The sequence below is a fragment of the Salvelinus sp. IW2-2015 genome, unplaced genomic scaffold (assembly GCF_002910315.2).
Source record: "Salvelinus sp. IW2-2015 unplaced genomic scaffold, ASM291031v2 Un_scaffold1879, whole genome shotgun sequence".
NCBI classification, from domain to species: Eukaryota; Metazoa; Chordata; class Actinopteri; order Salmoniformes; family Salmonidae; genus Salvelinus; species Salvelinus sp. IW2-2015.
Window position 1 is genome coordinate 90,568 of NW_019943242.1, and position 10,644 is coordinate 101,211.

The window sequence follows — 10,644 nt, forward strand, 5'->3', positions numbered from 1 at the left end:
CCGATGTTTCGGCCCGAACTTAGCCCGCAATGGTTTTCGCCGAACTTAGGCCCGATGTGCCGAACAACTCTTAGGCCCGATGTTTCGCGAACTTAGCCCGGATACCTGTGCAGGAGAGCGATCCATTCCGCCGAACCTAGCCCGAAATGTCTTAAGCCGAACTAGCCCGATGTGTTCGCCGAACTTAGCCCGAGGTTCTCGCCGATGTAGCCCGATGTTCGCCGAATTAGCCCGATGTTTCGCCGAACTTAGCCCGATTGTGGACTTAGCCGATGTGCGCGAACTTAGCCCGCTAGTTCTCGCCGAAGACTTCAGCACCGATGTTCGCCGACTAGCCGATGTTGCGGAACTTCCCAGATCGCCATACCGATGTTCAGACAACTAGCATTACGCGCTGAATTTAGCCCGATGTTGCGCGAACTATAGGCCCGATAGTTTGCGCTCGAACCTAATAGAGTCGCTGAGTTCTCGCCATCAAACGTACTAGCCGATGTTTCGCCCGAACTTAGCGCCGAATATAGCAATTTCTCGTCTATACGCGCTACCGACTGTTCGCCGAACTTAGCCCATGTTTCGCCGAACTTTAGCCCGAGTTTCGACCGAACTTAGCCCGATGGTTTCGCCGTCTTGGAACTTAGCCCGATGTTTCGCCGACTTAGCCCGATGTTTCCCGTCTTGGAACATAGCCCGATGTTTCGCCGTCTTGAACATGCCCGATGTTTCGCCGTCGAAACATAGCCCGATGTTCGCCGTCTTGAACATAGCCCGATGTTCGCCGTCTTAGGAACATAGCCCGATGTTCACCGTCTAGGAACTTTAGGCCCGATGTCAGCCGTCTTGGAAATAGTCTTGATGTTTCACCGCCTTGGAACATAGCCTGGTGTTTCACCGTCTAGGAACTTAGCCCGGTGTTTCACCGTCTAGGAACTTAGCCCGGTGTTTCGCCGAACTTAGCCCGGTGTTTCGCCGAACTTAGCCCGGTGTTTCGCCGAACGTTGCCCGGTGTTTCGCCGAACGTTGCCCGGTGTTTCGCCGAACGTTGCCCGGTGTTTCGCCGTCCGCCGAACTTTGCCCGATGTTTCACCGCCCGCCGAACTTTGCCCGAATCCCCTTTCGGAGACCAAATACCTCATTTCTGCCTAAGCCCTATCAAGAGGTGCTAGTCATCCTAATCCCTTCTCTCCTCTCTCTCCGTCCAGACTGAAGGCCAAGCAGTCTCGCTGGGAGGCTGTACCCACCCAGAGGACTCTGGAGAGTTCTGTGGGTCGTGGTGGGGTTACAGGTGGGGCTACGCGTGGCAGGGGTGGTGGGGCCAGGGTGGGGCACTACAGGAACGTCTTCTCCCAGAGAAGCCCCTCATCCAGCTCCTCAGGCTCCTCCTCTCGCTCCCCCTCTCCCTCCCACAGCCGACACAGGGACCGCAATGGCCAGAGACATAGGCGCAGGTGAGAGACAGTGTGTGTGTGTATGTTTTGGGTTAGTCCAGTGATTTGTTTTTTTCCCTTCATAATTGGCCAGGTGTATTATTTGTCCCAACCTGCTTTGTTATAGGTCAAATATTCCCCTTAATATAGTATAATGATAGCCACTCTAAAGAGAGAAAGTATACTGTGTAGTTTTATGTTGTAATTTCCTGTTCCTTCTCCTCTTCCAGTGACTCTGAGTCCCAGTCGGACAGCAGCATGTCCAGTGACCTCCGAACCCAGCTTCCCCGGCGCAATCAGAAAGGAGGGCGTGGCCGTGGGGGCGACAGGGACCGAGGCAGAGGGGGTGGAGAGAGGGGACGAGGAAGGGGCGGAAGAGGCAACAGAGGACGGAGGTAAACAAGCATGTTTTGGCCTCAAGGAAAAATTCTAGCCGAAATGTTTTGCATGTCAGCAATCAAGTTTTCAAGATATACAACTTTCAAAATACAGAAATGTAGCCGGAATTATGCATTTTGCATCATATTATGCCAAACTGCAAAATGCGGACAAAATGCGTCATACCGGCTGTATTTTGAAAGTGATACATCTTGAAAACTTGATTGCTGACATGCAAAACATTCTGGGACTATATCAACAATGGACTAATGAAACAAATACCAAAAGCTAGTTTTGGGTGATATCTTCTTTCAAGTCATTGGCCTTGACCCACACACAAACTAATATTCACCTTTCCCTGATTCTCATTGTGCTGATCACATTTGGGCTTCTCTTCTCAGAAACATGGATGACGCTAACTCCACCGTCCTGGGCAAGAAGAGGAAAGGTGGGAACGCCGGCCTGGACTTCCACGACCCCCACCGGGAGGCCAAGAAACAAAGCCGAGCGGCACGCTTCCACAACACCAAGATGCGCTCAGAGCCCCTGGTGCTGTCCATCAACAACCTGGAGCTGCCCAAGGAGGACCTGAGCTGGGACGACTGCCCCATCGTGGGCACCTGCCAAGAGATCACCAAGATCTACCTGAGACTCACCTGTGCCCCCGACCCTGCCACCGTGCGTCCCGTATCTGTGAGTATCGCCTGTCACGTGGAATGAGAGGATCCTTATTTGAGGCCTCCGTTCAGATGTAGTGATGCTCGTCTCCAAATCTCCTGTCTCTGGCAAGGTGCTGAGGAAGTCTCTGTTGGCTGTGAAGGCCCACTGGAAGACCCGTCAGGACTACCCCTACGCCTGTGAACAGATGAAGTCCATACGACAAGACCTCACAGTCAGTTTACATGTCCTCTTTAGTTTTGTCAAACAGGCACTTTGTCTTATCTCGGTATTTGAGTCCTATTGTATGAGGATATGAAAACAGGAGGCGTCTCTCTTCTCATTTCAGGTCCAAGGAGTTCGTACAGAGTTCACAGTGGAAGTATACGAGTGCCATGCACGCATCGCTCTGGAAAAGGTGAGAGGTCCTCTCCATACATTGTCCCCCTTTGCTACCTCGTATTTGACATCAGGCGTCGTATGAGTTTAAAGGTGCGGTGTCGTACTAGATGTGCATTCTTCTCTGAATGTTTGGGTTGTTACCAGGGCGACCACGCAGAGTTCAACCAGTGCCAGATGCAGCTGAAGGCCCTGTATAAGGACAACCCGTCAGAGAACATAGGGGAGTTCACTGCTTACAGACTACTCTACTATATCTTCACTAAAAACTCTGGAGGTAACTTACCACCTGCCTGATAATCCTCATCAATCATATTTCTGCATTGGAATTTGGCTCGCATAGAATTGAGCTAAATGTCCTGATTTTCTTGGTTGCGTGTTTGTCCCACAAACACAGACATCACGACTGAGCTGGTGTACCTGACTGCGGCGCTGCGGGCGGATGAGTGTGTGTCCCACGCTCTCTCCCTCCGCGCCGCCTGGGCTCTGGGAAACTTCCACCGGTTTTTCCAGCTCTACCGGAGAGCCCCACGCATGGCATCCTACCTCATAGACAAGTTTGTAGAGAGGGAGAGGATGATCGCTCTCAGGGCCTTATTCAAAACGTACGTCAGAGGCCTTTCATCCAAACTCCATGGTTCCTAACAATTCYTCATTTTARGTAGTTGTATGTAGGATAGAAATGGTCCAACTTTAAATTGKCTCTCCCCCTCTGTTTTCCCAGATTCAGACCAGACTTGCCGGTGGAGTATGTGCAGTCCAGTCTGGGRTTCCTTTGTTTAGACTCTTGCATGGCCTTCCTCACAGGCCTGGGGGTCACCTTCTTCCCCTCTGACCCCAGCAAGATAGACTGCAAAACCAGCTCAGCCTGTCTGGCAGCCTCCTGAGGGGGTGGGCGGTTTACCGGGGAGGGGGGAAAGCACAGTAAAGGGAGATACTGAGATATAGACAGGGTCAGGAATGTACCCTACAGTTATACTGCACTACACTTCAGGAGGGAGACAAGTGGTTAGACTGAAACTACAATTTAGTCCTGTAGAAAGAGGGAGATATGCACAAAGGCGCACTAAATCACTTAAGGCTGAAATTCAGTGAGGATCCCACCCACAGATGCACTGTACTCACAGATATGGACTGTATAACAAGAGTGGGGGAGATTATCTGCATACATGCTGCACATCAAATACATTTAGAATAGCTTAGCCCCACACATCTCTGATCAGCTCAAGATATTAATTATACCTTCGACTTAGAACGTTTTTATGACGAACAGATGATGTTAGGCATTAGTTCAAGTTAAGACCTGAAGATCAAGCGCCAACTCACACAGATCAGGGAAGAGCGTAGCCTCAAGGTCTCCCATCCACTATCGCTCTCAGAAGTTTTAAGCTAACAGTGTTCTGTTATGTTTTTCCTTCCCTCAAGTCAACAGCCTCAAACTCATGCGAAGACAAGCCTTGAGAACCCAAGAGAGAGATGGAAACGAAATGAGCTAAAGTCATCCCTCAAGCCCTCATCCAGCAGGCTGCTCATCCACTCCCAAACCAAACCATCAACCAGAGAAGAGGTTTGTCTGTTCAGGTGTTCAGCTCTAGAGACTGTGCTAGCCCTTTGCTGCTTTCAGGAAGCCTTCGTGATCCAGCGTCCAATCCGGGAGAGGAGGAGATGGTGGTTTGTATGTCCTGCCCCCCCCTCCCCCAAGCTGTCTACGATTGGCAATCAGGTGGGGAAAGTTACCCCCACTTCCTGTTCCTGCCTAGCCCTGCACACTTGTCACCCCTGAAAGGTATTGACTGAGAAATCTGAAGGTTCTGATTGGCTCCTTGCCCAGGTTGGCCACATCCATCCTTACCCCACAGTTGTCTGCTACCCACAATCACCTGCTTCACCATTCAACAGTCGTCACCCAGAGTTCACCAAAGTTTGACCACAAAGTTTACATCCCAGTTATATCTGCTCTCTAATATAGTAGATCTCCAAGCCTGGCGTCCAGTCCCTTCTGGTAGGCATTGACTTATAAAGTGTGATGGTGGATACAGTCCCCTAATCTTTACCAAGAATGGCCTCTGCAATCCCTCTGTATGTGTCCAGGAGGCAGGATATCCACCTATAGTCCATCTATCCCCTGAGAGCAGACAAGGAGGCAGTCTCCCACCCCTTAAGAGTACCAAATAACCAAGTTGAGGCTCTGAGCGAGCCTGTGGTGTTTCCTGAGTTAGCCGATCAACAGCCCCCTCAGCAGCATGGAATAGCAGTCGTCAAGCACTCCCACCACACAGGAAGAAGTCAGCTCCATCAAGATGGTGCAAAGTCTCCACCTTCAAATATGGTGGCTGGATCAGTTCTGCCATACGGAGATGAGATCGCTGTCTGTGCAGATGGCGGCAACGTCTGGGTTTGTATGCTCCACACTCCGTTCAATAAGGCTGAGTATGTATGTATGTATGGCTGGTAAGAAAAAGGACTCTTGGTGTGCTGGAAGGAGGTGGATGACAGCACAGCAAAGACCACCTGGTATTCACTATTGGCTCATTCACAAACACTAACCATTGGTTTGGGTTAAGGTATATGATATCAAGTCTATGGTAATTGCTTAAATTCCATCCACGTGATGATAGTGTGTCTGAAATTGTGATATAAAATGAAGGGTGCCAGTATTAACCCTTGGGGAACACCCCTAATTTGCAAGACAATGGTGAAGCCAAACTGTCAAATTATGCAGGTGCAGATAGATACCTTTTAAACCTGAATTTGTGTAACTCCTCAATTGAAAATTGCCATTCTGCCACAAAACATTAATTTAGGACATTAATGTTGACGGCTAAAGCATACAAGACTCTGCTTATCAAATGTTTGTAATCAAATAATCTGCTTATATATTTAACGATAAGAAATCACCATGTGATATTTTTAAAACCCCATTGCAGACATTTTGGTTTTCAGTAAAGGCAGGTGAGAGTGAAGGATTGTAGAGAAGTTATTTTGGGGTCCTATCCAGCAGTTATACATTAGGCTACATCCCTGTGTATACTCTTGATAAGATCTGATGCGAGGAGACTAGTGTGGAGAGTTAATTGTAAATCAACATAATTGGCAATACATAAATAGAACCTAGAAATGGAACATGAGTTTGTGATATCAGTTGATCTAATATCAGCATATTGTTGTTTTCAGGCATGACCTTGAAGAGTATTAACTTGATTCACATCAAAGATTGAGGTATTTTAGTGAGTTCAGTGCCATTGCGGAGATATCAAATTTATTTGTCACATGCGCTGAATACAACAGGTTCAGACTGAAATGCTTACCTACGAGCCCTTTCCCAACAATGCAGAGTTAAAAAGTAAGACAAATTATATAAATAAAAGGGATTTGGTAAGACAAAAAAAACTAACGAGGCTATATACAAGATAGGACTCTACTTTCAGGATGAACAGAAGTCTGTGCTGTAACAAATGTCTTGTGTGCTCATCCATAGAGTAGATGTGTCAGTATCTAATGTACATGGTTGTGGATTCAGTTGGCCTTTTTTCTTCTCAGTAACTATTCATTGGTCATTTTGATATGTTTTATGTTTACCAGGGCAAGTGTAATTTTGACAGAAACGTATATGGTGAATGAGAAGCTGAAGCATTTTAGATATGGGTAATAAACACTTAATTCTTTAAGACAATTGATGTGAATATGTAAATTATAATTACAAATCTAAAAAGTTGGATGATTTGGAATACATTGCCTGTTTTTGATATTGCTGTGGATTTAAATGGGGAATTGATAGTAACTGCTTTTTTGTAGTGCAAACACTGGCGTGATTTCTACCCTATATTTTTGACCGCTTATTCAATAAGTGTGCAGGACAGAAGGTTTATATTTTGGGCTTTTACGGGGATTGAAAATGGGATATTTGCTGTATAAACCAAATATTTTTCTTGCCAAATTTCCCTTAGATATGCACACTTGGTTGACCACTTTAATTTCTTAGTCATTTTTTAAAATGCTCATCTTCTGTAAACCCATTTTTCTTTTTAGATTTTATTTAATGCATTTCTGTCATCTCAACCTTTCTGGCTATCTGTACTCATGAACCCCTTAGAGCAGTGGTATTCAAAGTCAGCATCGTGACCCCATGAGGGAAATGCGAAAACATTCATAGGTCATAATGTATGGGACAATATAGAAACATTTTTGAGAAAAATTATTTGAAAAATCCATTTTTATTGAGTAAATGTATTTATTGGTTTATTTTCATTTCGATGAGATGAACATGTAATGAATTGAAGGTATATATTTTTTAAAGGGTGTCAGTAGGTTTGGAAATTCTTCCGGACAAAAAAATTTGTCCCCAGAAATTCTGGTGGAAAAAATGGTGTCCCTGCTGAAAAAGTTTGAATATCACTGCCTAAGAGATAAGTAATGTACTAAAACCACCACACAACATCCTGATGGCAAGAGAAAGGTTTGGTTGAAGGCACTGCACTCCCATCAGCCAAGAAACAAACTGTTACTGTGTGTGTTTGTGTTGCTCAAGTCTCCCGTTTGTCAATTTCTTTGGAAGTAGTTTGTCAAAGAGCAAACCCAGACCTGTTTCAGATTAACAGTGACTTGGCTGGTGTGAGTCAGTGTTTTGATATGGTAAAATATCATTATGGTAACGTTATTAATATTCTTAATGATTGGATTGAGAGAGCCTGTGAGAGATATATATATATATATATATATATATATATATATAAACTGCAGGATCAGTTTCAATATGAATGTCTGGATGAGTCTTTTCAGCAACCCTTCTACCCATTTATAGATACCTTTGTTTCATTTGACTGGCACTATTTTGTGTGATATGTGCTCTTGTTTCGGGTCACTTCGGTCATTAATTTCAGAAGTTGTACTCATGACTCAACTTGTCCCTTCTCTCCTCATCTTCCTATCCTCGGTCCCTCTTTACTTTTCCCCACTCCCATTACCAGTCCTTTTCTCTTATTTTTCTTCTTGCAGTACTGCATTACAGGAGCAAAAGGAATGTGAAAAGAGCACCACCTCCCAGCCTCCAGAAGCAAGCTGGAGAGAGGGAAAAGTGTGAGAAATGGAAGACTTGATACTGCCAACTCAAGTTCAAGCCATTTTGTCAATATGACCTGAAATGTTGTGTTGTCTTATACATGGGAGCCTGACTTCAATTGTTTTATTCAAGTCTTTTGAATGTATTTTATTGACTATTCTTAACTTGAATCAAGAAAATATTCAATGTCAGATTTTCTCCCCCTCTAGTTTGCCAGAAACAATCTATTGTTAGGAAGGCCTATACCTCTAAACCATCATGTGTTAATGTATACTGTTTGTCCAGAAACATTTGCATGCGTTCTTGTTTTTCATAACCAGGGTGTTCCCTAGAAATTGCTTTGTCATTATGTCAACTTCTCAAGTACAGATCAATATTTGGTAAGGCAACCTTTTTTTGTCAGTGAATTTTTGGCGTGTCTAACCTCGATGCATTTTGTCAGCTGCCTCATGTGGTCTACCTGTAAATTAATTTGCCCGCATTTGGTATTTGTCGTAATACAATGGGAGTTATTTTAACTTGGAAACACATTCATAAGTATCTCTAGCATGTAAACTACTTTTTGGGATTTGAAATGGATCTGGACATACAGCATACAATTTCCACAGCATACAATTTCCATTATATCAAGGAAAATACTCTATTCCATTCTAGATATTTTTTTTCTTATCTGCTTATATTTGGCCACATTCCTGTCAGTTTTGATAAGTCCGGTAGTAGTTGGCTCCCATATCAGAATGTTGCTCTGTACCTTTCCTAAACAGGATGCTTTTCTGTCTTGTCTCTGTTGATTTCAGACACCTCTTCAACAGTGAAGTCAAGTTCATGTAGCGTGCTATCTCCTGGTCAGATGTTTAACAACGCAGAACCTCTCATATCTCACATTGATGCTTTAGTTCTGATTTAAAAAATCTGTTCAATGACAGTTTAACTGTACATTTCCATTTAACTAACAATGCTTCTCCTTTTTAAAATGTGCTGCTCCTTCTCTTACTCTTTCAACTGTTCCTTCTGACACCTGTGGGTTTGTTTTTTCCTCTTGAACTTCATCAATGTGTAACTCCTGCCTCCATGTGTCCTATTAGACTGCACTTGAACAATTCCCTTTTCTTACTTCAGCCTGATGCATCGGTTCATTTTTAATTATTCACTGTCTTTAGTGGATTTGTTCTGTTGCTCCTTTTCTCTCCTCTTACCTGCATGTGTCCCTTCTATCATCTCCTTTCTCCACCCTCTTCATGTTGAGTATCTGTTTGCTAGTGACCATTGTTGCTGAGTAACTATCCATTCTCAGTAGTAAGTATTGCTTCTACGCTGCTCAGGTGGTTTGTTGCAGCTAGCTGGAACTAAAGGATATACTTGCAAAATATCCCTCCTCCCCAGTCTCAACCCTCCCTGGATTGTATTTGAAATGAAATACTCCCGTTTTGTAAATACTGTGTACATATGTATTTTTTTCTTGAACCTAATAAAATAAAAGTTTAGAAATAAGTATTGTTTGTCTTGAGTTACAGAAATGACACGTTGCACTTCTACTTAATCAATGTAAAAATTGCTGCTCAAGATTGATATTGTATCAAACCCAGAAGACTACTGAAACTGAACATTGTTAAAGGCATTTATTATTTAAAATTAAAAAAAATCCAAACAGACAGCAATGGACAATCAATCATATTACAGGGACAGTTCAGTGAGAATGATTTCAATCTAAGTCCTGAAATTATGACTATCATGTCACTGATCAACATGATTGCACTGTTTCTAGGGATTGGCACTGAACTTAAATTCAAGGAACAATATTAAATGTCAAAAGAATGGCCGAAGTAAAAAATAGCTCACAGCATGGACAGAAGCATGGAAAAAGGCATGCAAAATATGAGAGGAAATTGAGTAGGCGAGAAGAACAAGCACTTAAAGCTACAACACCAAGAATGAATAAGAATCCTCAGTCTTCTAGAGAACTACAGATAGGTGGAGGAGAAATTCTTCAAATTCATGCTCTTCATATGTGTAAGTTATAATTGAATGAAAATAAGTCTAGAAGAGAAAAGCCACGGGAATAAAAGGTGACAGATGTGAAAGAGGTACAGAACGAAAAATGAAGCAAGGGCATAGAACATGAAGGAGAGGGAGATAAAGAGTTTTCAACAGGAGCTCAGAAGACAGGAAAGCATTCAGAAAGTGAAAGAGAAAAACACATAACAGTAAAGGAACAAATACAAGCCGAAAGAGGAGGACCAAGAGGACGCAGAGAAGACCTTAATAGGTCGAGGGAAAGAGGAAGAACCTTAAAGTGTGTCAGAGAGAGCAGAGGGAAAGAGAGAAAGAGGGAAGACTGAAGAGGGACAGAGAGGAGCAAGGAAGACTAAGTAGGGTCAGAGGAAAGAGGAAAACCTAAAGTTGTCCAGAGCGGAGCAGAGGAGAAAGGGAAAGAGGACACCTGAAGAGGGAATAGAAGAGTAGAGAGTGGACCTAAAGAGGGAAAGAGGACAGAGGAAAGAGAGGACCTGATTAGGAGCAGAGGAGGACTAGAGAAGCAGAGGGAAAGAGGAGAGACAGAGAGGAGCAAGGGAAAGAAGGAGGACCTGGAATGAGGTCAGAGATGAGCAGAGGAAGAGGAGGCCGAAGAGGACAGAGGAAGAGGAGGACTGAAAGAGGGTCAGAGATGAGCAGAGGGAAAGAGGAGGACCTAAAGAGGGTCAGAAATGAGCTGAGGGAAAGAGGAGG

At 44.1% G+C, this 10,644-nt stretch overlaps 1 protein-coding gene across 1 annotated transcript in view; it reads left to right on the plus strand.

Annotated features, from left to right (window-relative positions):
* LOC112072286 (leukocyte receptor cluster member 8 homolog) overlaps nucleotides 1-4,065 on the plus strand; it is a 15,659-nt gene extending 11,594 nt beyond the window's left edge. Inside the window, 8 exon segments of the mRNA XM_070439725.1 lie at nucleotides 1,145-1,445; nucleotides 1,655-1,819; nucleotides 2,204-2,495; nucleotides 2,593-2,694; nucleotides 2,809-2,877; nucleotides 3,006-3,135; nucleotides 3,256-3,463; nucleotides 3,583-4,065. Coding sequence (XP_070295826.1) covers nucleotides 1,145-1,445; nucleotides 1,655-1,819; nucleotides 2,204-2,495; nucleotides 2,593-2,694; nucleotides 2,809-2,877; nucleotides 3,006-3,135; nucleotides 3,256-3,463; nucleotides 3,583-3,745 — 1,430 coding nt within the window. The 3' untranslated portion in view covers nucleotides 3,746-4,065.
* Nucleotides 4,066-10,644: the final 6,579 nt, after the last annotated feature.